Below are 26103 nucleotides of genomic sequence, written 5' to 3' on the forward strand. Positions count from 1 at the left end.
GTTGTCGGAGAAAGTTTTGATGCTATTTTCGGTTATATACAGCGCGTCGGTCCCAGTGGAAGTGTATTTGCGTGCGGGCGGAGGATGATCACGTAGAATATATTATGTTGCGCTCTCAGAGGCTAACTTCGACGAGGAGGATTTGGTCGGATCCGAGGACCTTGCGAAAGAGGATGGTGCTGCACCTGGCATTGATCCTGGGTAATGTCAAAAGTCCCTTTTGTGCTATCAGAACAATGTCCTTACCAAAATCCCAATTTCGCCGTTTGACTTAACCTAACTCAAGACGTTTACTTTTTCTACTGAGAACATTGCCCCTGAATGGATTCAGCGCCTGGTCCAACTTGACCGGCACCAGCTGATTTTGACATTGGACAATATCACCTTCGGGAGTTCACCACGTTCTTTTCCCGAGAAAAACAGCCGCAGGAAATAAACCACAAAAGATCAATTAATTCTCGAAAAATTTTCCAGTGTTGCACAACATTTGCATGCAGATGTTGACGATCACCAATCGGCTAACGGTAATCTCGACGAAAAGTGGCAGACATGGAGTGCTCCGTCAAGTGTTCACTTCGCCGCGGGTGCGATCCGCGCTGCCTCAATTGTCGCCCTACGACGTGAGTACTTTTTTTAAGCGCAATTTCGGCAATTAGAGCAACGTGCCCGGTTGCGTAACGTAAATATTTACGTTTTTTGTTTACAGGTGAATCTGATTTTACGCGAGCACGAGTACACCCACAGCTTTTCGGAAGGATGTGTGAAGGGATACGACTCGAACCAGCTGGGGTCGAACTCGCCGATGGAGGACTCCAGGACGGAGGCAACGATCCTGAATACAAATGGTGAGCGACAGAATTATGTTGGGTGGTTGAGTTGATTTATGGCCGGTGTGGCAACGTCTCTTGAAAGCGGGAGCGCAAAGGAAATTCAAAAATTTATTCTAGGGCAGGGAAAGGGATAATGTTCTAGTTCCTTTGAAGGACTTGAGGGAAGGGAAATAGTTACCTTAGTAACATCGAACTCCTAATGAGTAAAGAAAAAACGGAGAATTATGAAACTTTGGCGCGATAGTGTTTGAGCGGGGAGCCAGCCATAACGCCTGTTGGATGTTGGTTGACTGACATCGGATCAAACCAGGTCAATCGCATTGTGATCAGTAGAAGGTTTGTGAGCTTGGTCTCCTGGTTGTATGGAGTAAAAGATAACCTTAGTTTCGAAAGAAATCTATGCTTCTCCTTACGTGATTGATCTGTTTACCAGGATGGCAAGCTTCGGAACAGACGGGGCTTTGGAGCGTTGTAATTCTCATTTTATGTCCAGAGATTGAGAAAATTTCAATCTGCTCGGACTTTGCCGATCCACACATTGGCGTACTCCTCAAAAAATATCGCAGTTTTGCATGATGTTCAGCACTACATCAACACTACTGGTTCCCCAGTCTTCCCGAAGGTGGACCCTCTACGACCCCAGAAGCTCGCTGTTGCGTGGAAAGAATTTGTATAACTATTCAAGCAGGGTGTATGTAGATCTTCCAAAAACAGGTGGTCATCTCCACTCCATATGGTTCCCAATCCCAATGGCGGCCTTGTGGATATTATACGAGGGCGGTTCAATAAGCACCCGTGTTGGATATGAAGACACAATTTTTTTTAAATTTTAACAAAGATAAACTTCTCCCAATGTTTCTACCATCTTTTTAACCCCTCCAAAAAATAGGATTTGTCGAAATCTCCAAAATACGTGGCGATGACTTCCTCGTTTGAGATTTTTTTTTCCTGCGAGCCATTTCTTCTTGTTAGGGAATAAGAAGAAGTCGCAGGGAGTTAGATCGGGTGAATACGGGAGCTGCGGCAGCAATTTATAACGCAATTCATGCAGTTTGGAGGCGACAACTCCGGATGGATGTGCTGGTGCGTTATTGCGCTTAAACAGCACCTTCGTTTTCGTCAAGTGCGTCTGTGTCTCCTTCAATTTTTTGTTGAAGCGCTCCAATAATTCATAGTAGTATTGGCCAGAGATCGTTTTTCTTTTTTATGGAAATCCATGAGAATAACCCCGTTCGAATCCCAAAAATCGTCGCTATGACCTTTCCTGCCAATGCGATCGGCTTCGCCTTCTTTGGAGTTGTTGCTTAGTTTCTGGTGTATAATGATTAATCCAGGTTTCATCACCGGTGACAACTCGATGCAAAAATTCCTTCCTGCTCCAAACACTGCTCGCACTTAGCAGCCGCATCCGTTGTTGTCCACCGTGAACAATCGCGGCACCCATCGTGCTGACAATTTTTTCATCGTCAACTTATCATGTAAAATATTAATTGACGTCCCGGTCGATACACCAACGGCCTCTACAACTTCGCGCACTGTTTGGATGATTTCCTGGGTAATCACACCTGCCGGACGTCCTGGTTTATATTCGTTGAACCAACTCTGGTCACAGGTGGCGAAGTGTCCTCATAAACAGCATCTAATAATATAATAATCGATGGCGCAACAATCCATATTGGATCGGGACCTTGAAGTGTGTTAGAACACTTCATTCAAGACCGTAACGGTACACTACAGGATTAAAGTACCCTGTAGGAGGCAATGTGGACAGCATTGCGCTCGCCAAATATTATTATCCTGATTTAACTCAGGTACTCATTCACAGCCAAGTCAACTGGTATCCGAAGTCAAATCACGATACAAGTACCACTGCCACCAGTGAGATTTGAACCGCGATCTACCATACGACAGTCTTGTGATCTAACCACTCAGTTATCCGGACACTCACAACAGCATCTAACTTTTATACCCTTGCATTTTTTCCCATCCAAAAACAAAAAGTGAATCAACGAACGATACTGCTCTTTTCGATCTTAGCGAAAATCATGAAACACGTCTTACTCGAATGGCTGCCAAATTCGAATTAACCTAGTCTGAAATTTGTTTTGTCGTCTTTTGATAGATGGCAGCATACGATGATAACGTCAACTTCCCTCAGGAATGTTCTCTGTCGGGAATTTATTGAATCGCCCTCATAGACGCCTGAATGCTCAGACGATTCCTGACCAATACCCCATTCCGCTCATACAAGACTTTGCGCATTATTTCAACACACGTACGCAACAAAGTGTTGCTTAGAAGTTTTTGGCTAGTCCCCTCCCCAAGAATCATTCAAATTGGAAACAAACCAATGGAAAACATAATTCTCCGATCAATCGCTTGTGCCTCTATATTTCGTGATAGGAATTTTCCGAGAAAAATTCGTGTGTAAATAATTGAAGTTTTGAAGTAGGAGGATACCGTTAGAGGATACCGGAATATTCAGCTTCGATGAAAACTTTTTAGTAAGGGAAAGAAGAGCACAAGGCAAGCATGTAATAAAATATGTAAGTCACAGATCGTTTCGAATACCCAAAATTGCCCGAGGAATATAAAGAATTTAAGGATAAGCAAGAGTTCCGCAGTCGTACTTCTACGAAATATCCAACCAACTTCAACTCCCAAATAATTTTTGACTTCTGCTTCACCTCCGCAAAGCTATAGGAAGAAGAGTAATCTAAAAAAACGCAAACGAGTGGCTGAAGAAAAGTTCAACGAATGGCTGGCACGTAAAGCCGAAACCAAAGCAACATGCAAAATACCGAACACAACGAACGGCACCGAAGAAAGAATCAATAAAGTGGGTAAACATGAATCCGAGTCGAATGTTAACGTGTGGTCTGAACAAAAGGTGTAGAATTAATTTAAGCATTGTTACTACCAAAACTTCATTGTTCTCCCAAGTTTCATAGTTCTTCCGGTAATTAATTAACTAAAACTCGTCAGGCTGTCGCTTCCTCCTTCTCATCCAAATATAAAAAAAGAGAACGCTGCAAACCGTTTTCCTTCTCCTACTCTCTTTCTGCTCGTTTCTGTATTCGCTCCACTTGTCTGTTCTTTTTCTTGTAGGTTGTCCGTTTCTGCTAATGTATCCTGCGGAATAGGGACCAGTCTCTCGGTAACTACCGTGGCCATACGGGTAGCGCCATTTTAGCGTAGGAGCCCGGCCGCATGGTTCCTCCAGCTCGAAGCCCAATTCGCTTTGGTCACGTTAAAGTGAAAAACGTTCGCTTCAATCACGCTGCAAGTCGGCATGGACAAGGAAGTAATTGAGCTTGTCTCCGACGTCCTGGAGGACTGCTAATTAAAAGAGCAGCTCATAAAACACTTATCAGTACAAGAGACGGCTAAACTTAATCACTTACTGACAAAGTTAACGCTAGGTAACTATACGCCAAGCCAACTGCTGTGTGAAATGAGGCAGTTAGTAAGTTCGCTAAAAAAATTAAGAAATGTACCAGCTCCTGCGATTTCTTACGAAAAAAACGGACTTGCCGGGAGTGGTAGCGACTGTTACCCGAAATGCAGTCTTACAGTCTACGACCCCTTGAATCGGTGCAATTTCCTGGTCGATACAGGCATAATAATTTAATACCGTAATCGATGAAACTCGCGGCAGTAGATTCTTCGTCGATCCGCTGTGACTACAGGCAGGTAGACTTGAGTTTAGGACTTCGACGACCGTTTGCTTGGCGCTTCATTATCGCGGACATCAGGATATCCATCTTAGGTGTGGATTTCCTGCCCCACTATGCTCCACTATGATTGCTAGTGGATATACTTAACAGGTCCCTCATTGACCCCACAATTTCTCTTAGGTCATCAGGAAAAATCTCATCCTGGTCACCAAGCATTTTCTCCATTGTTTTGAAGACGTTGCCGACGCACATATTCGCGCACTTCTTCAAAAGTACCACAACATCACTACCGAGCGTAGTCTCTTTGAGCGCGTTAATCATGATGTCCGGCACATCACTGGCTCCCCATTTTTCTCTAATATGCGTCCATTATCACCGCAGAAGCTCGCAGTTGCGCGGAAAGAGTTTTCCTTAAGCAGCGTATTTGCAGACCTTCAGACAATTGTTGAGTTTGGCCCCTTCACATGGTTCCTGAATCTAATGGCGAATGGAGACTATTTCAGACGGTAACCCCATCTCACTCATCCACGATTTTGCGCATTTTCCTTGTAGCTCCTGAAGGCATTCCAAAAACGTGCTGCGAAACCTCCACTTCTGTTTCGTACATTTGGATGATGTTCTGGTCGCGTCTTCCTCTGAGTCCAAGCATTTATAATACATTTTTCAACGTCTCCTTGAGGCCAGTCTAGTACTTCACGTTGAAAAGTGCAAATTCCTACAATCACAGGTGAGACTCCTCGGCCACCTGATTACCCCTGAAGGCATCCAACCGGATCCAGCTAAGGTGCAAGCGAAATCGAGCTTCTCGCTTCCAAAAACTGTTAAGGATCTGAGAAGGTTCTTCGGCGTGTTAAACTTCTTTCGTAGTTTCTTGCCCAACGCCGCTCACCATCAATCGACCTTTAACACTTTCTTGTCTGGGTCGAAAACCAAAGACTCACGTCTCATTGCGTAGTTCCTCGAGGCTGTCCAGGCGTTTGAGACTACTAAGCAACAGCTGGTGGATGCTACACATTTGGCATTCCATCAGCAAGATGCACTCATAACCGTATTCGTCGATGCCTTAGATATTGCATCGCACGCCAGAAGTGTAAAACTATAAACTTGTGAGGAAAGTGGTAGAAGTGTTCCCTCGGTCCACCAAGCGTTTCCACACAATCCACCTCGACATGATTGGCCCTTTGCGAGACTCGTACGGTTTCAGGTATGCCTCACAATCATCGATAGGTTCACGCGGTGGCCTGAGGCAAAACCTCTGAAAGACATTACTGCACAATCCTTTGCAGAGGTCCTCTGTCGAGAATAGATTCGACGCTTTGGTGTGCGGGCAATGATAATCACAACCAGGGAATGCAGTTTGAGTCCTCCCTTCTCTCAGAATTGGGCAAACTCCTCAGTTTTAAACGCTACCGGACAACTGCGTACCGCAATCCAATGGGGTGCCCGAACGGTGGCCCAGGACGCTGAAGGCCGCTATTATGGCCCAAAACGATCCACAACAAAAATTGTTTTTCATTGTCGGTTGGAGTTTGAGCGAAGATGAGAGAGATCACTCCTTTTAATTTAATTACGTAATTAAATAAAAAAAACAGTAAAATCAAAATATATATCAAAAAAATCTCTTTGTGAGCCCTCAAGCGTAATATCGATAATGTTGTCGTGGGTATATCGGTTATTTTTGGGTGGTCCAAGCTGTTCCGAGAAGATAGACGATAGGTGGAAGACGACGATCGTTCTGGACGACATTCTACCAGCAAGATCGGCGAAAATGTGTTGTGATAAAAATTTATTCAGCAATGTTCGTAGGCTGACAATGATTACTGATTACTTGAGCATCCCTCAAACCCAAGTTTTTGACATCGTGATGGAAAACTTAGCCATAGGGAAAGTGTGCACGAAGTTGGTGCCGCGAGTGTTGTCAGAGGAGCAGAAGGCCAGCCGAAAAGCGATCTGCCGCAGGATCTTCCTCATCATGTGAATGAGGCCCCCTACTTTTCGGACTTGACCCCGCCATACTTTTTGTGTACTCCCGAGATTAAAATCGATGCTCAAGGGGATGAATCACGGCTCGGTAGAGGTGGTTCAATCGGATGTGGCGAGGGAGGCGTACGGAAACTGGAAAACTCGTTGGCAACAATACGAAAGAGATCTACTTTGAAAAATTCTAATCATTTATACTATTCTCTTGAATAAAATCAAAAAAATAGTGCTACTAGTTTCGAAACAGACTACGGAAGTTAATAGCTTGGTAATAGTCTTTTTGATAAGTTAATATTCTTACATTTCTTAGTAGCCGGTCGCAGTGTAAAACGACGATTTTGATATTAATATTTACATTTATCATTGTTTTATTTTTACCCGAAAATTTCGAAATACGTTGCAGCCACATGTCTTTTAACAACTCACTTTTCAAGATACTTACATCTAAATTGCAGGTTTTATTTGCGGTGTGTTTGATGGTCACGGTGGAGCAGCTTGCGCTCAAGTGGTGTCAAAAAGACTTTTACGTTATATCTCAACAGCAGTTCAAAGCAAAGAACTAATCCGAAACTTAACTTCCGAGCAGGAGGTTAGAAGTCAATCGTTTTTAAAGTGCCATAATGATAAGGTATTCTATTGGATCTTTTATTGTAATGATAGAATACGAGTATATCTTCTACGTACGTGCCTCTCTGATTTTCAGGTAGACTTTGTATCTGAAGTAAGATCTCTCTACGAGAAAAGCTATCAATCCTATTTAAAATATTTATTGAACGAAGCTGGTGATGATAATGATCGCGTCAACATAATCACAAATGCATTTTTGCATTTAGATAATGATTTATCCAAAGAAGCACTTGATAGTCCAAGTATACGAACGTTATCTGTCGCCATGTCAGGTTGGTTTCAGTGTATTGATTCTAAGGTGTTGATTTAACTTCAAGACGAATAACTATCGTAGCTAAAATGTTTACACACATCATCTAACTCTCTTAATTTTAGGTGCTGTTACTTGTGTGAGTTTAATAGAGGGTCGGGAATTATATTTAGCCAGCACAGGAGACTGCACTGCCGTTTTAGGTTCCGTGACTGACACTGGTCAATGGGTAGCCAAGAAGCTCAACCACGAACATACAACAGATAATATTCAAGAAGTTCGGCGCATTTTGGATGAACACCCGCAGGCGGAACGTGAGTCTATCATCCGGAATGAACGTCTCTTAGGTCAATTAGCTCCACTGCGAGCCTTAGGTGATTTTCGCTACAAATGGTCCAATGACATATTGCAAAAAGTTGTCGTTCCTACGTTTGGCGAGATGAGTGTTCCGCCAAACTACTATACCCCACCGTATTTAACTGCCCGACCAGACATTACCCACCACACCCTCAAACCGAATGATCTGTTTCTGATAGTTGCTAGCGACGGGCTGTGGGACTTTTTGTCGCCGACACAAGCGGTTGGCTTGGTAGGTGAACACATGGCCGGAAAAGGGTACTTAGAACCATTGAAACTGCCAAGTTCGGGTGTCACGTTGGAGGAAATATTAAACATTTTAGAGAAAAGGAAGTAAGTAAACAGCTTAACATTTGCTTCTCAACTAAATTCTTTAGAAACAGAATAATTATTTTGAATTAATTACACAACTTCAGAGCTGGCCGCAAGAAGAAACCATTGGATAAGAATGCAGCGACTCATCTCATACGAAACGCATTAGGTGGAACCGAGTACGGCATAGAGCACTCTAAGCTGTCGCATTTATTGTCCTTGCCGCAAGACGTTGTTCGTCTTTTCAGAGATGACATCACGATCACCGTCGTTTACTTCAACCAGGAATACTTGAAAAAGCCTCATTTCTGATTTACTCCTCTAAATAGTTTTTAGGGGATCGGTTACAACTTGGAAAGTGAAAGGATAAATCGTGATTAGTGTAAATTATTGAACTGAACTTTAATTGTATTGAAATGCACAATTATGTGTGCATTCGAGGAACAGTTTAGAATGTTATATTTTGCTTTTTTTTGTTATTTTCCCCCAATACACGTTGCTGTTTGAAAAAAGTCCGAAAAGAAAGATGTATTCGTCAAAGTTTTGAATTTTTCCTTGTGCAATTCAGTTTTCTAGTTTTGATAATTGTAATATATAACTTAAGGCTTATTTATTTAAATAACAAATGACTTTAAGAGCTACGATGAGTTTGTTTGATATAATGCTAACTTATGCATCTCGTGGATTCTTACCGTCTCCTTAATCTGACTTTAAGGAGCACTTAATATCTACGAGCCGCTTCGGTCACGCTGCTCTCAGGGCAGAGGTGAGGCAGCGTCTGCCCTGGTAAGAAGCCGCAAAGCCATCATCGCCTAATATATTGAAAGTTTGGGTACTAGGCCCTAAATATGGAATTTATCGATCGCCTGGAATGGTTCCTAGCCACCACCAAAAACGCTTTATTATGTTTATTCCTTATGTGGATTTTACCTTAACAAGAACAAGAAAGAAATATGAATGTTTCAAATCGTACATAATGTGATGTCAGTTCCGAAAACTCTAGCGCTGTCGCCACAGTAGAAGTAGAGTTTATCGGAGGATGAATTACAGAAACCCTATTTGGGTGAATAAACTTAGGAATAAGAAAAGAGACAAGTGGATGGTTATTGGACAATGTTTATTACTTCACAGTGCATGTCTTTCTGTATCTTAACCATAACAATCAATTGTATTTAAAATAGCTAGGTGTTGACTAGAGCTGTTTGATGGGGCGAAAATGTACTTACATGATGAATAATACTTAATACGTTTGTCATCATGCGGGTGCTATGTGAAAAATTGCATTTACCTCATCATCACGGATCACTTTCTCGAGGGCCAGGTTACAGAGGATGCATGATAGGGCAACCCTATGTCAATCGAATGGTCTCGAGAGTGATCCTGCTGCTTTTATCTGGCGTCGCACATTGGTCAGAGTCAGCCTAGTCAGTCTCACCAATTTCGTCGGGATACCGAATTCTCTCATGGCCGTGTACAGTGTGAGTTTGATTTGCGCTCACTAAAAACTACACCGCGATACCACAATTTACGTACAAGGGCTGTTTAAAAAGTAATGATAATAGTCGCAGTGAGGGAAATTCGGTTAGATAAGGTGGTGACATTATATACCATCACGTCCAGCCATCTATATGTGCAGTTTCAAGAAGATTGGTGCACAGATTGAACGTGTGTGACGTAATACGTGTTTATCGGTAAAGTTAACTCCCTTGTACAATTTTACCCTCGCTATGTTATCATAGGCGGCCTTAAAGTCGATGAAAAGATTGTATAACTGATGTTCACATTGTGTTTTTCCATCTCTTGCTGCAGAGAGAAAATCTAATTTGTTTGCCGGGAGTAAAGCCTCTTTGGTATGGGCCAATGATATTCTGGGCAAATGGTGCTATCCGGTCTAGCAAGATAGCGTAGAATACCTTATAGATGATACTCAGCAACGTGATAACTCTATAATTGCTGGACTGTGTGATATTCCCCTTTTTATGTATGAGACAGATAATACCTCGTTGCCAGTCATCATGCATTGACTCGCTGTCGCACACCTTGAGCATCAGTTAATGATTCGCTTGGTGTGGTTGGTTGCCTCCATATTAAGCCAGTTCAGCAGTCATTCAATCGACTTCTGACGACTTATGATTTGTAAGCCATTGAACTGCACGGACGGTTTCTATTATGCTTGCTGGTGGCAGTATTTGTCCGTCGTCTTCAGTTGGCGGGACATCCAACTTTCCGATATTCTACTTGATCAGTTCATCAAAATACTCAATCCATCGCTCCAATATGCTCATACTCTCGGAAATCGGATTTCCCTCTTTGTCTCGGCAGGATAAACATCGAAGTGTATAAGGCTTTATGCTGCTGACTTGTTGGTAAAACTTCCCGCGCCTGGTGCGGTTGCTCCCTTCTTCTTTAGTTCCCAAACCTGTTGGGTTTCGCAGGCTTCACAGTTCGTGATAGGCAGATATACGCCGATATAGCAGATACGAGTGCCCGCGTTCTTTGAGAGTGCAGCGTTGCCTGCTATGCAGCATTCTTCCGTTCCGTTGCTAGCTTACATTCCACCGTCGAATCAACCGTTCCGACTTTTCTTGCAGCTGGGCCCAAGGATGTTTATGGTCGTATCAATGAAATCGTTCTTCAGGTGGTTGTGAAGATAATTTGGAGATATTTCATCTCCAGGACATCTGTTAGCTATAGTCATTGCGGCATCCATTTCCCCCTTGTGGGTGTTAAAGAGGGCTTCGTTATAGATGACTTCAGTTTTCACTCTCACCTCATTGCCAGAGGGGAATCTTGGCGGTGTTATAACTCGAGCCCCGAGCACTATACCAACGAGATAGTGATCCGTGTCTATATTGGGCCCCTTATATGTTCTGACATTGCTGAAGGTGAGGGGTGGCGGCGTTCAATCAGTACGTGGCCAATTTGGTTGAAAGTGGTCCCGTCTGGAGAGGCCCATGCATGCCTGTGGACCGCGTTCCCCGCAAACAAGGTACTTCCAATAACCATTTCGTGTGATACTGCTAATAGAATAATCTGTTATCATTGGTATCCTTGTGTAAGCTATGGAAGCCGAAGTATCGCCTGAATACGGGCTCCGTCCCTACTTGACTGCTAAAATCTTTAATATTATACTTGGGCGAGGCTTCGAGGGTCCGCTCAACTGCCTTGTAGAAGGTATCCCTCTCCGACTCTGGGGCTTATATTTCTAAATTTGCCTCGCAACTCCTGCAACGTTGTTAATCAGCCTTATATTGGGGCAGGGTATCGGCTAGTTGCTAAGCAGCGTTCGGTCTGTTCAGGGAGCGCACGTTCCATGAGAAAATGTGCAAATGATTATTCCGTTTTCGAAGCTGGGTATGTCGTTTTAGACTCCATCCTGTTCGAGGCTTCTTTTGTGGATTCGTAACGTCGGTTTTTCGTGTAGGGTTGTCAGCCTTACCCAACCCCCAACTTGAAGGACTAGTTGGTACAATTTGTCCCGATTTTAGGTGCGGGAGATTCGTCTTCACCCTTATCCGTCTGTAGTTCTTCCATTAAGAAAGAACTCCCAGCGATCACCTTGTCGAGATAGGGTTAAGCTACCTAGATAGGGTTAGGTAGTAGAGCTGTTGGTGTTGGTTTAGCAGGCGATTCCCAAGTTTTGTGCTCCATTGTGGGTGCCAATCCACGTCTCGCCCTGGGACCTATACTACCCTTTGACCGCTTGGCTGTAGTATGGGATCACAAAACTAAATCTTACACCAGCCAACCATCCATGGTTGGTTAATTATTCTTTTATGCATATATTCCAGTAATCATTGCTTTTCTTCTGAATCTGGTAAAATTGAAAACCATCTGAGAATATATGAAAAATTTATTTGTATTAAATACCTAACAAACGCTGACAAAATCAATCCCAAAAATTTTCATCTGATGAGCCTTGTTTTCCGGTAGAAAAGTCTAATTTTTTGCTCAAAGAATCGGATTCAGACAGCTGAGATGACGTATCCTTAACACTAGGAGCACTACGCGTTAGAACAACATTAGGAACCTTCAGCGCAAGCGATGGTTTACGCGAAGAGTGACTTCTTTCCGATGATTTTGTATCACTTAGCACAATACCCTCCAGCGTTGCATCTTTTAAGTTCAGTTCAGAAGAAACAGGAGTTTGATTGTGGTCACCCTCAATATTTGGCTGCAGAAATTTGTTTTCCGTTTCCACTTCATCCATATTCGATGTCTCCGTGTCCACTAAAACAGGGCTGGTACTGGCATCAGCGTAGTCATGAGGTTTAGTGATTACTTCGTTTGGATCAGAGGTGATTCTGTTCCCCAACTTCCATGACTCTTTCACTAAGATCTCAGTTTTAAGTTTACGAAAAGGATTCTCGAAATGTGGTGATGTTATCACACATGGTTTTTCGATTTTAGCAAAATCATTGGAAGATGGTACTGCTGGTGGTGGGCTTTGACTAATTTGATCATCTGATGGTAGGCTGCCGACCTGCTCAGTTTCAGGTTGCTTGGGGCGAATGCGACGTTTTACCTGTCTGCTGTCCAAGAGTGACTTCTGTAAATTGTAATTGTTCCAAATATGGGCGGCGTTAGTCTCCAGTTGGTGTTTTTGGATGTTTTGTTTTTCGATGTAATCCTGGAAGCTTCGATCCAATTGGTTGCTTTCGTATTCGAGTTCTTGGATGCGAAGCCTGAAAAGGAAATATTGATTAAATGCGCAGATTTGATAGGTTTTGAAGGCTTTGTGGAAAGCAAAGGTTTGCTGTCTGTCGGTATGTCGGTCATCCATTGGCATGACATTTGGCGGGTATCTTGACACTACAAGTCTCAAGTATGCAGTGAATGGCTCTGTGGAGTTTAAGGGAAGTTCCTTGTACTGGTAAAAGGGCAATGGAGTTTTTTTCCGCGAATATATCATCGATCAAGCAAAAGAGGCAAACAAATATTGACTAAAGTTGAGACAGGACTCATTCTCACAAACTAAGGTGGGAATACAATTATAGGGAGTCGCGGTTTGGTTCAAAGTCATTTGTGTGAAGTTGTGAATAAAAAGAAAATGAAAATACTTCGTCCACTTCAAGCATACATACTTCGCTCCATAGATTATATGATCAATATTTCTCTCTTGCTCTGCAATCGATTTTGCCATTTCCTCCAGTTGGGGTTTCAAATCAATCGTTTTTTCGACTGGTTTGGCTCTTCGAGGTGGTATACTCTCCTTATCTTCTTCAGAGGACCTGGAAGTAGTTTGTTAGCATCCCATGTATCATACAATGATGTCATAAACAGTATACAATTGATTTCCTGTGGGAATCATTTCTTTAAATAATTTTCTTCTAGCGGATGCAGGTTTTTGTTTAGATCTTTCATCGTCTAAGCTAAAAACAACTTCACTATCTTTCATACGGGCTTCACTTTCTTGGATCTTCTTCAGTAAGTCGTCGTGTTTCTTATTGAGTTCTTCTAGCTTCCGTTCTATATAGCTTTGAATTTCATTGGATTTATCCGTTTGATTGGCTTCGGGTGGTGCACGAGTTTCTAAACGCTTAAAAGTTTAATAAGTAGGTTTTATCAATACAATTTCAGATATATTACCTGCAACAATTTCTGTTTGTATTTCAGCTTCAATAACGCTTTATGATTTTCAAATTTTTGGTTGAATGCATGGGAAAGTTTGCCTTTCTCTTCTTCCAATGTTTTACGCAAGGCAATTTCGATCTGAATAATGGAAAGACAAAATTATTGATTATTTTATCTGTATCAGCTTTTTCTTTTAATATTGATAAGAAAAAAATAATAACGTTGCTTTGAATTTTGTTTGATAATTTAGGTGTCCCTTTCAACGACGACGAGACTTTCGACTTCTGAAAAGGCGCTTCCTACTGTGGGCAACAGTGTAGCCTCAACATCTTCTCTGGGGTCTGTGCACCAGGTCTCTCAATCTGAGTTGATTTCATTTGCAATGCCTTTCGACATCAGGTTTGCTTCAACTGGCTCTACACCCCTGATTCGGCGGCCCCTATGCGACGAGTTACGGTCCCCTGACCCTCCGATCTTGCCTCGCTCCATCGCGCTTTCAATGGAACAATATCCGCAGCGTCCTCAGCAGGTCACGAATCGGAACACAGCCGCTTCACTTTTCGACATCGTTCCCATTGCCAACGATGCTCCACTTCTCGCCGCTGCTCTATATCCAGGCACTTCATCCTCCCATACTATCGGCCCCGGGCTAAAGGTGGCATCCCCACCTAAACAGCTCTTTATCTCGCAACTTCAACGGACGATAAAGAGCAAAATTGGTTTATTCTCTTCAATGTCTTGCGTCAAACTGACAAAAGACAACAACATCGACCGGGTGATTGCGTCTTTCAAGGTCTCTTATCCTCCCAAATTTGACGTCCTGGGTAATCCTTCCTTCTGGCCTGAAGGTGTATTCATCAAGCGATACAAGCGCCCCAATTTGCGGATAAATTTGAGGACAATCCGCCTGCCTCGCCGAGCAATGTAACTGGATCCATGTTTACTGTCCGTCTGTTTTATCAGAATGTTATGGGTTTAAGAACCAAGTTGGGAGCCTTCAGTTAATCCGCGCTGGCTCAGCAACATGGCATCTATATGTCCGAAAGCTGGTTGGACGATGCTATATTAACCCCCGAGCTCCCCGAAGGATACTCCACTTTCCGCTGTGACATAGACAGGGATGAATATCGTAAGCCCACCGGCGATGGGGTCCTAATTACAAAAAAGATACACTCCTCACCAAACTCGTTTTCTCCTCCTCTAGCTTTCTTTTTGACTGTGTTGCTCTTCGTGTCTCCTCGCCTAACTTGTTCTTGCCCTTCTCACCAGAACTAGGAATTGTTTGCTAGTTTGTCTGAACTCCTTACTGTCAGATTCCCTTCCCTCCCTTTCTTCCCTTGCGGAGATTTTAACCTCCCCATGCTCCACTAGCCTGATCATCCTAGCCTTCCAATTCCTTCTTGCAACCTCTCCCATTCTTCCCTTCTACTTTCTTCCTTTATGAACACTTGCTGTGTCCTGAATTTCAATACCATCAAAAACTCCTTGGGCAGCCCTCTCGATCTCTTCCTTTCCAACCTCCCGAGTGCCACCTCTCTTTATTTCCTTGCATATCCCCGTATGTCAAAACTGATGCTCATCACCATGATTTGAAGCGGAGCTCCCTCATTCATACTCCAAAACCGCTCGTTAATCTATTAATTTCAACGTCCGCAAAGGCAACTTTGACGGTCTCAACTCAGCTTTAGCGTCTATCAACTGGGATCATATATGAAGCAACTCAACGTGTGATCAAGCTCTAAGTACCTTTTACAATATCCTGTCTGATCTCCTCTCCTGTTATGTCCCTTTTCCCCCGCTTACCTACGTTCGTACTCAACTTGGTCCACAATGGAGATTCTAAATAATATTCGCCTGACACATGCACTGCGGAAGAAGTTTCGGGTTTCTAAGAATGACGTTGACCTTTCTCACTTGAAGGCTATGCGCTTCACTGTGAAGTCAATGATTAAAAAAGCGCATAAAAGGTACTTATTGAACCTAGAAGTCGCCCTTGCCCGCGGTAACTTGAGACCCTTTTGGTCTCAAAGTCGCTATTCTCGTAATCCCACTCAATCTCTCCCTTCTTCTATCAGTTTTGATGACTCCACTGCAAAAATCCTGCGACCTTCTCTGAACCTACTTCTCTTCCGTTTTTTTTAGGAATTGGGGAGTCCTAAGTCCGCATCCACTTGATGTCGGAGCGGGCCAAAAGGAGAGCAACTTGCTCCCACTCTTTATGGTCCACGGACCCCTCTTTTGAGTTTAACACCCAAGGTTCAAAAGTAAAAGAATGGCGGCTACGGTTACGTACCAGAGTAGAGGCAACACATCAGATGCTGCGTCACCTCTCTCTCTTATATTCAACGTAAATCCGCCCACAGTTTACCCTTGTTGAGTTTTGCGAATTATAAAAGGGAACATATAACATCTGCGAGCCGCTTCAAGTATCAAAGGTTTTTATATTTCATATATAAAAATATAGCATACTCATATGGACATTAATTATGTGTGATTATTTACTTTAATGTGCGCGGAATTTAGATCTTCGGTGCACCTTGCTGCTCTTCATAATATGATATGATATCTTTCCTCAAACACCTCTTCTACGCTGATGACATCTGTTTTTTCTTTCACCGGGTCATGGACCTTGGCCAAATGGCTCTGGATTTGGAAAGAGAGGCAAGTAGAGTTGAACTGAAGATAAACACCAACAATACCAAGGTTCTCAGTCTGATGGGTCATCGCACTCTCCCTATCTACATTTATGGGTAGAGCATCGAATGCACCGATCAATGTGTATATTTAGAAAGCATGGTTTCTGCTACCGGTGCCACCGAACTGGATGTTTCACGACGCATTAACAGCGTTAGATCCGATTTCGCAGTTCTGTCTAAAATTTGGAAATACAGTTATGTTAACACCAAGATCAACTCGAAAAGTACATGGAGCAACTGCACCAGGTGCACAAGTTTTATTAATAAGTCAGCAGTATGAAGCCTTATACACCTCATGCTCATCCTGCCGAGACAAAGAGGGAAATCTGATTTCCGACAGAAGCGGCATATTGGAGCGATGGGTTGAATATTTTGATGAACTGCTCAACAACCAAAATATCAGCGAGTTGGAGGTCCCGCAAACTGAACAAGACGGACAAATACTGCCACCACCAAGCATAAAAGAAACAGTCCGTGCAATCCACTGGCTTAAAAACCATAAGTCGCCAGAAGCCGATGGAATTACAGTCCGATGCTGATGTAAATACGAGAGGCACCATCCTCTACCCAACTACTGGCCTACGCTGACGATATTGACATCACGGGAAGAACAATCCAAAATGAACAGTTTACTTTCATCCAGATCGAGTAGGCGGCGCGAGATATCGAGCTGCAAATTCATGAAGGCAAGACGAAGTACAAGGTGGAAACATCAACGCCAAAAACTAAAGAACGAACAACATCGAAGGACAATATCTATGGTAGAAAAAGAAGATGAGGTGGAGTCTGCCTGAGATGGAACGATGACGTAGGTCAGGACGCCAGGCAGCTTTTAGGGATATCAAATTGGTGGACCTCGGTGCAAAACCGGAATATCTGGAGTTCCTATTAAGGCAGGCTTAGACTGGATACCGGTTGTTGCGCCGCTAACAGATGACTCTATATCCAGTAAGGAGATCTTGTCGAAGTTTTAAAGTAGTTTTCTACCAAAGTCTCTGCATGACTTTCTGGAATGTTCTGCTGAGTATAAAAGGCTCGGAGGGGGGATTGCGTAAACCAAAATGGTTAAATTCGAGGGTTTAAGTGTGGAGTAGCTCAAAGCTGGCGTTGCGGGGGTCTCTACTGCATCGACTATCGAGAGTCTCGAGGAAGTTGGAGCCTTCGTTATGAATGACAACGATATGCGAGTTTTATATAGTGTGCAGGAAAAACTTATGGAGGAGTTTGTAGGATAACAAGAAAAATCTAGAAAACAACAAGAAGAATCTAGAAGACGACAATAGGAATGAGCAAGACGTCAAGCCGAAGAAGGAGTAAAATTTATGGAAGAGGTCAAAATATGGCCTTGTCGTGGTTCTACGACATCAAAGGCAGGCAAAATTCATGGAAGAGATGAAAAGATGACAGGCCAAACTTTTAGAGGAGTTTAACAGCAAGTTGGAGGTAACTAATGAACTAAAGGAAAACATTCTAAAAGTATCAGATCAGAAACACATAAAGTGCAAAATGCCTGGAAGAATCACTTCAGAAAGATATGAAAAGACAAGAGGTAACTGTAAAACGGCAGGATGAAAAGCCAATGTATCGAGAAGTGAGTGTACCCAAGGAAGTAATGCAGCATCAGAACGCCAATGAGATTCCAAAGTCGACGGAAGAAATGAGAGTACCAGTCAGGATATTCGAAAATCACAAGAAGTGATCAGTCAGAAGGTGACAAACAGTAGGAGCGAAACTATCGAGAAGGAGTAGACCATGAACGGCAGGTTATAGGTGAAGGTGTAAAATGGCACCAGGAGGCCATGCGAGAAGGTAGGAAACAGGAGAATGAAATTTGTAAGCAGACTGAGCATACCTGGCAGAAGTTGACTAACAACTGACTGACAAAGTAAAGGAAGCAAATATGTTTGGAGGAGCAGAACCAAAGACAAAAGTGGGATGAATTAACGGTCAAAAGTTGCATAGCAAAGGTTTACGCGGAATGAGGGCAGAATATACTGCAAGTTGTATAAATGGTTGATGGTTGTGTTACGAGCAACGTCGCGGGGCATCATTTTGAAGCATCATGAAGAAGTATGCAGTGAGAATTTGGATGTCACCAAAACTATAACGGAGGATAAACGGCCGTTTTATTGGACTAGATGCTCTGATCAGATTGTGTGAGATTATGTGAAATGCGTGACTTTGCAAAAGGACTGAAGGAACGAAGACGGAAGTACATGCTCTTATTTAAGATTGGAACTACATTCGGAAGGAGTTTTATAGTTAAGGTAAAGCCGGCGTCAGAAAGCGGTAAGGAGAAATTGCACTCATACATAGAAAATAAGGCAGATTTGATGTAAGAACCAGTTCTGTTGGCTCCGTGGATCAAACGTTTATAGCACAAGAAAGTAGCAAAGTAGTTTTCTAGCAAAGCCTTTGTATGACTTTTTTGAATGTTCCGCGGGGTATAAAAGAGCCGGAGGTCTGCTCTCCGAGTTAGACTACTTCTAGAATTAGGACAGATTGCGTCGGTTGTAACAGCGCCCGGGTTGTACCAGTGAAGGAATTGTTCTTTAATTGATTATGCAGTATCGTTGTATAATTTAGTGTAAAATAAACGCTTACATGGAAGTTACAGAACGATTTTTTTTTCTAGTGCTACGCAATCCATTGATATGTAGATATATATAAAGCAAGAACGTAACAGTATTGATCAAAATGTGCTATACAAAGTAATGCTAGGCAATGTCCCATACAACAGCGCAAGCCCGAGTTAATAATAGTCTGACAGACGCGTTTGAGACAAACGTCGGGTTGAAACAAAGAGATGGGCGGGCACCTTTACTATTCAATCTGGCACTGGAGCAGGTTATATAAAGGTTACCTGTGGATACAAAAGGCACGCTGCTTTATAACTTCTACCAAATCGTCGCATATGCGGACGATATAAACATCTTGGAATGATCTTTCACATCAGCAAAGGAGATTTTTATAAACCTCGATAAAAAAGCAAATGAAGCTACGAATTAAGAAGAACAAGACGAAAATTATGACGCAAACGAAAAAAATGACGCCCGATAGACAAAATATAACATTGAAATAATAAAACTTGTTGTTTCTTTTTCGTTGGTGTGGGTATTTATTCTTGCAAATACCGATATTTCGGGAACCACTTGTTCCCTTCATCAGTGCAAACAAGTTCAAATACCCACACCAACGAAAAAGAAACAACAAGTTTTATTATTTCAATTAATTAATCGTTGGAAACACCGCATAATTTCACTCTGAAAAAATATAACAATTGACGAGTGCAATCTAGAATATGTAGACAACTATATATGCTTAGGTGTAACTGACGAAAAATGGGAACGAATTTGACGAAATAAAATGACGAATCCACCTCGCAAATAAAATCTTCTACCCGCTTCTACTGATTTTAAAAGCCAACTGCATACGCAGAAAAGCGAAACTCCGGGTACACAAAACTATAGTAAGACCTGTGCTGTGCCATGAATGTAAAACAAAGATTCTAACACAATCTTCCGAAAAACTTGTCAATGTCTTCTAGAGGGAGGTCCAAGGAGAATAATAGGAGTTAAATGAGAGGAAGACCATTAGCGAATCAGATACAGCCATGAATTGTACCAAATACAACCCAGACGTCCCCAAATTAATAAAACTTCGGAAGTTACAATGGGCTGGCCATGGTTCAGCATATGGACGACATTAATAATAAAACCTGGCTAATCGATATCCTACATCGCTAAGTGCGAACTGAAACACTTGATGTACTTAGATGACATCAAACTATATGCTGGTACTGACGACCAGCTTAGAAGTCTGTTGCGAATAATAGACATAGTCAGCCGTGATATCACATGGAGTTTGGATTAGACAAGTGTCGAATCCAAGCCATCCCCAAAGGTCATCACGAGCTGCATGTCGGACATAGCATTGGTAACCTCCACATCGAAGCTATGACCGAGGTAGACTTCTACAAGTACCTAGCAAATTTGCAAGGAACCCATGCTCGAGGTGGTGATCTGAAAGATGCTCTGCTGTCCGAATTCTTGCGACGTGCAAAGCCGTACTAAAATCGCATCTCTCGGGGAAGAATAAAATAAGCGCATTGAATGTTTTCGCTATCCATTCACTGGCTTATGCATTCAGAATATTGCCGTGGACGAAGACCGATCTGGAAAACGTCCAGCGGCGGATACGGACAACTATATCCAAATTCCGAAAAGTCTGTCGTGGAGCGGATGTACATCGGAGACATGGTCGTGGTTGACGTGGCGGCACAACATCATTTCCAAGTCGACTCGTTGCGCGCTTATTTTTACAGCAAAGAGCAGGCAAGTCGCTTGCATGCGGCTTCCTGTAAGGAAGTCTGTGGGCTGACTGCACTTAACTTGAAGGATCTATTTTTCTATCCTCTAAGTGGGGTGAAGTTCGACCAAGAGCGAATCGATGAATGGAAGTCGAAGGCAATGCACGGTAAACACGTGAATTATTTTGGCAGCCATTGTAGCTGTGTGCTGGGGAGTTCTTTGCTGAGACGCAGGGCTTCATGTGCGCCATCCAGGACGGCGTGGTCGCCACCCGAGCTTATAAAAAGCTCATCATGAAAAAACGGGTGGAGAACGACCAGTGCAGAATATGTGATTCGGAGTTAGAGACGTTGAACCATCTCATTTCTCGCTGTACTCTTATGGCACCGGTGCAATACATCACCAGGCATATGTATGTAAGGTTATCCATCAAAACCTTGCATACAAGCATGGGCTGTTCACGGGAACATGTCCGGTTTACTGATATGAGCCGCAAGTAATACTTGATAGTTCTGCTTACAGCATGTATTGGGACCGGCAAGTTCTGACTGATCGCCATACTCCACACAACAAGCCTGACGTATTTTTAGTTGACAAGACGGGTCGTACCGCGTATATTACTGATGTTGCTATCCCCCATAATAACAACATCGAATCTCGAATCGAATCTATTAGCCATTGGCTCGGGAAATCAAAGAAATTTGGCGTCTCAAGCGGGTGGTTGTAGTTCCCATAATATTGTCAGCTACAGGTATTGTACCAAAATTCCTCATGGCTTCCCTTGATGTCCTGGGACTTTCGCACAGTCTGGTTCAAACCATGAAGAAGTACACCATTCTGCATACGTGCTCGATGTTGCGGGGAGTTCTCGGCAGATTCTTCCATTAACCTACCACCGGCCACCACCACTAGCGCCCCTTTAGTTTTTAAGTAGGTAAGATCATCTTAGCATAAATGCTTGGAACTTAGTGCTAGTATGAGGTTAAATCCGGCATCTGCCGAGATCGTTGGCGCAACGATCCAATCGGATGAGGGACTTGAAATATGTTAGAGCACTTCTGTCAAGACCGTAACGGTATACTACAGGATTATAGTACCGTATAGGAGGCAATGTGGTCAGCCTCCTGATTTGACGCAAGTACTTGTTCACAGTTGAGTCGACTGGTATCCGAACTCAAATCACGATATAAATCCCACTGCCACCAGTGAGATTGGAACCGCGACCCTCCGTATGACAGCCTTGTGCTATAAGTACTCAGCTATCTTGACGCACACAGGGACAACATTCGGAGAGCTAAAAGGGTATTCGAAGGAAGGGCAGGCAGACGAAGACCCGTAGGAAAACCCCGAAAGCCTGGGGAGATTCTGTTGACGAAAGCAACGCCTCACTGCTCGGATTTAAAAATTGGAGGAGCCATTGATGGATCCAGATGGTAGGAGGAAGGACATCCTGAAGACCCAGCCTCGAAATGTGCTGTATTGCTTCAGCGACGGTAAAAGGGAGTGATGGTTAAGATTCAAGGCTACAATTAGAGGGGAGGGCCAAATGTTTTTCACGGCCAAAAGTATCGACTGGTTTATAAACCGAGAATCTTCACTTAGTTTAAAATACAAGGTCCTCCCTTAGAAAACCCGGATGAAAGCAGTACGGCAGTTTTATTAGTTAACACAAACTTAAAAAATAATAATAAAATTCAAAGGGTGTACTAAGGAAGCAAAGCGTAGATGACTGCGGAATGCTAACTCAAATTACCAATTCTTGCGTGATTTTATACCATTTTGGCTTGAATCCAAACCTAAATTCCACAATTCAAAGCAAAAGGAAGGAAGGGCTAAGAGTAAGACGCAATATATGTATGCACGAACATAAAGGAACTTACCTTCGCCACGAATTTCTTCCCACTTTTGGTACTTGTCAGCTCCCTGACCCAATCACCATAACTTTTTTCCGCTGCACTCGTACTTTTATCTATAGTCGTAGCAGGACCTTCTCGCAAATTACGCGACATCATTTGAAAATTTTGGGAACATTTATCCAATTGCATCGTCAACTTATCTATTGCCGAAATTATGACTGACATTTTTCGATTCTTTCTTTTTGACTGCGATAGAATCCTCAAATTTTCTGAAATTTTTTCCAAGCTTCGGTTGAGGTTTTCCATTTTCCTTGTTTGAACAGATTTTCTTCTTAAACGGTCTGCAATCACTTCTCGTCCTTCAAGTTGTTCCAGGCTGATGGACATTTCTTTTACTTTTCGCGAGAGGATGACTAAATATTTGTTCAAGTATCGGAATTGATTGTTATAGCGAGCACCGAATTGCTTTTTTGACGTCGCCTCACTAGATTGACAATCTTTTCCTTTAGACGATTCGGAATCTGACTTGTCTCTTGATGTTTCAGTCCTTGCCGACTCTGCTTGATGCGTCTTTGCATCAGTTTTTCTGTGCACGGAAGACGCTGGTGAAAATTTGAACACGTGCTTAAATATTAGATACAACAGGGATATACAATATTTCGGTGTAGAATCGTTCAAATAACACTGGATTATTGTCTGTTGGAAGTCCTCGGATATATTAGTCGAGATGGCCTCGAAAATTTCCATTATATCACTTTTTGTGAATCGAAATGGTGTTTCCGATTCGAAGTCTGGCAGTGTGTTTCTGTAAGGAACTTCGGTTGAGAATACGGATAGTGAGAAGTGGCAATTCTGTGCGTATAGGAATTCGGCTACTAATGTATTTAGGGCTAGGATGAGAGGCGATAAAATCATCCGGTTCGCCTTCGAGTACATTGCATAAATTCGTCGTCCTGCGAGAATTGCAATTTAAAACTTAAAGAAAGAAAAAATCCAAATCTTACCAAGATGAGTCCTGTTGAATGTCTCTATAAGGTGCTTGCGGAGTTTCGCTTGAAGCGCCCGGGCGACTCCATCCTCTTCTACCCATTGTGTAAAATGTTTACGGAATTCTGATTCAGGTAATTTGTGAATTTCATTCAAATTTACATCCTTTGCTTCCATTATCCTTTTAAAATGGTTGGAAGCGGTCGCACCAGTACACGGTTACACTTGACATAAGACTGTTTGTTGTCGGCTCTGAATAAGGGCGCGGATCACAGGGATTGCTTTCCACTCAGCTGACGTGAAAGGCGAGAACCACTAGACCGTGAAAAAATCGTTACGCGTGTTTGGTCAGCAGTTACTATGATGGAATTGTGGGGGAATTTCTCTCGTCGATTCTGGTCAATTGAGGTATGAAAGGTCACATGGACGGAACGGTGTGTATAAAAAGGACTTTGTCATCGACTTTTGGGGAATTGTGAATAATCGTGACAAATTTAGTAGCGGCTTTGTTTTTGCATACATTATTGGGTGCATGGCATATCTTGGATAGGGGATTGGAATTTTTAACCGGGTTACGTGGGAGCGAACTGAAAATAGGCAATTTTATTTTTGAATGAAAAAATGGATGTGCAGTAAGGGGAACTCATTCATCCTTTGTGTACCTTAATTTGGTTTGGCTATTTTAGTTAGCAGCCTGGGGACAAACTTCAGGGTTGTTCCCACTCGTAGATGGCGTCTATCCCTGCAATCTTTTTTAATTTTGTATTCAACACCCAATTTATCTGAAGTTTACCTGTCTAAAAAATGAAGTAATACAATTGAACTACATCAAATACATAACCTTTTATTTAAAGTTCTTCCAATACGTTTTGTGTTACCTAAGTCTCTACCACTTGGGTTGGTCTTTATGGTGAATTATTTGGCGTTACAGTTGCCTTAAAACTAATTTATTTGATTGTGCATTTTATACTAGTTTACTCTTCATGGCAGTTTTTCTTTTCCTAAATTTTCTCTAAAATTTTATCAGTCTATAAAATATTGTTTTGCTAGCAGTATCAAGTCTGGAAATATAAATAGATAACGTAATTATAATCCTATCATAATCTTAGCATGTGGAATAAGTTTCGACCCTCCGTCGGTAATATTAATACGATTGAGATGAAGTTTATGTGCAGCTTCTAGAACATTTCTAAAGTTGAAAGTTTTGTCAAATAGTATTCTTCGAGTGCTGCCTTTTTATATTTCTGCGAGTATCAACAGCCAATAAACTTTCCGAATACCATTTGTGTATGTAACGTAAGAGATAATTGAGAATTATTGAAATGGGAACTTGTCAGATATTAATACTTGGGGTTTTCATGTATCATATATAAAATCCACAATATCTGCTACTCTACGGATTATTAAGAAAAAGTGAAGTTAATCTATTGCAGGAACAATTTAAATTAACTGAAAACATAATAAACCCTTATTTACTCTGTATATTTGCACTCCTGATTCAACGATTAATGTTACATTTGATTTGCTGCTTTTTGTAATTCTCAATAAATACCTCGAGATATTCAGTATTGTTGGATATTTAGATTCACATTAAGACCTTTTATATTCATTTCGATCAAATTCAAATTAAAGGCGGAACAAATACCAATATATGGTTTTGCAAGTCCTGCAAATTCAGAATTTTCGAAACAATTTCAGGTTTTTCCAAACTAACTGCAGACTTTTCCAAATCAATTTCAGAATTTTCCATTTCAAATTCAGACTTTTTCCTTTCAAAATCAGAATTTCCTATTTCAAATTCAGAATTTTTTCAATGTTCTACTATTAGGTTTTATACCAACATTTTATCATAGGATAAGGATGCAGCTTATGCAGTGAAAGAGATCTGAACTGCCCATCAATTTTCTATCATGCTTGTTTTCATGGTCTGGGGAAAAAATGTATTCTCTTCAATCCTTGCTGTTATTCACGGGTGGGTTGTTAACTAGTTTCAAACACTTAACTGGAGTAAGCGAAATATCGACAGCCACTGCTTTAATTACTTTATTTCTTAATAAAGTTGTCCTTTCCTTAAAATTGACTTAACTATTTAATTAAGATTGATGGACTCTCAAGGAGGCAGCCGCGATTTGAGAGTTGAATATGAAAAGTGCAAATTGCGTATTTAAAAAGTATGGAAAAGCTGATAGCGTTCTGGAGGAGAGCAAAAGGGGTGGTATACGTCGGAAGAAGCCCAACACAGACGATCTCGGTTTTATTGAAGGTGTAAGTAAAGAGAACCCTGAAAGGACACTGGCGCAAATGAAGAAAGCTACCTGATGGTGTACATTAAATAAGTAATGTTGGGAGTAATTCTTAAAATTAACTATCCAGGTTGATCGAATTTTCTGAAAGAGAAAGAATTATGGCACAAGTTTCACCGACTGGGCCCCCACAGAAGGGGAGAAGATGTTATTTATCGACGAATCGGGTTTGAACCTTCCTCATCGTAGAACGTAAGCCCGTTCTCAACGGGGCAATCCTGCTGTCCTAACTGTACCAACAGTTCGAGGAAGAAATGTGACTCTCATGATAGCCATGAATGATCAAAAAGTAGTCCACTTTAAAATTATCACTGTAAGAATTGTAATGCGGTCCGTTTCAAAGA

At 42.1% G+C, this 26103-nt stretch overlaps 2 protein-coding genes across 2 annotated transcripts; one reads left to right on the forward strand and one right to left on the reverse strand.

Moving 5' to 3' along the window:
• Positions 1–3: 3 nt before the first annotated feature.
• LOC119658462 (pyruvate dehydrogenase [acetyl-transferring]-phosphatase 1, mitochondrial) lies at positions 4–8675 on the forward strand. Its single transcript, XM_038065866.1, has 7 exons — positions 4–201; positions 475–620; positions 707–845; positions 6943–7115; positions 7191–7386; positions 7490–8054; positions 8138–8675. The coding sequence occupies exons 1-7, from the start codon at positions 105–107 to the stop codon at positions 8343–8345; spliced, it is 1524 nt and encodes a 507-aa protein (XP_037921794.1). The 5' UTR covers positions 4–104; the 3' UTR covers positions 8346–8675.
• Positions 8676–11872: 3197 nt separating this feature from the next.
• On the reverse strand, positions 11873–23755 carry LOC119657609 (oral-facial-digital syndrome 1 protein homolog). The gene is made up of 6 exons (XM_038064608.1): positions 23474–23755; positions 22494–23422; positions 13623–13745; positions 13322–13572; positions 13118–13264; positions 11873–12718 (listed from the first exon to the last, which is right to left on the reverse strand). Exons 1-6 carry the CDS (start codon positions 23631–23633, stop codon positions 11923–11925), a joined length of 2406 nt encoding a protein of 801 aa, XP_037920536.1. The 5' UTR covers positions 23634–23755; the 3' UTR covers positions 11873–11922.
• Between the last annotated feature and the right edge of the window lie 2348 nt (positions 23756–26103).

Source organism: Hermetia illucens, chromosome 5 (assembly GCF_905115235.1).
Source record: "Hermetia illucens chromosome 5, iHerIll2.2.curated.20191125, whole genome shotgun sequence".
NCBI lineage: Eukaryota > Metazoa > Arthropoda > Insecta > Diptera > Stratiomyidae > Hermetia > Hermetia illucens.

What these genes read in the sequence shown, in the direction of transcription:
- LOC119657609 (XM_038064608.1), bottom strand. Translation starts at nt 23,633, where the DNA reads ATGGAAGCAAAGGATGTAAATTTGAATGAAATTCACAAATTACCTGAA. An exon ending in ATTCAACAGGACTCATCTTG is followed by an intron (nt 23,423 to 23,473) that starts GTAAGATTTGGA and finishes CAATTCTCGCAG; the next exon opens with GACGACGAATTTATGCAATG. An exon ending in CATATAATCTATGGAGCGAA is followed by an intron (nt 12,719 to 13,117) that starts GTATGTATGCTT and finishes TTTCCTTTTCAG; the next exon opens with GCTTCGCATCCAAGAACTCG.
- LOC119658462 (XM_038065866.1), top strand. Translation starts at nt 105, where the DNA reads ATGTTGCGCTCTCAGAGGCTAACTTCGACGAGGAGGATTTGGTCGGAT. An exon ending in CTCAATTGTCGCCCTACGAC is followed by an intron (nt 621 to 706) that starts GTGAGTACTTTT and finishes TTTTGTTTACAG; the next exon opens with GTGAATCTGATTTTACGCGA. An exon ending in AACATTTTAGAGAAAAGGAA is followed by an intron (nt 8,055 to 8,137) that starts GTAAGTAAACAG and finishes ACACAACTTCAG; the next exon opens with AGCTGGCCGCAAGAAGAAAC.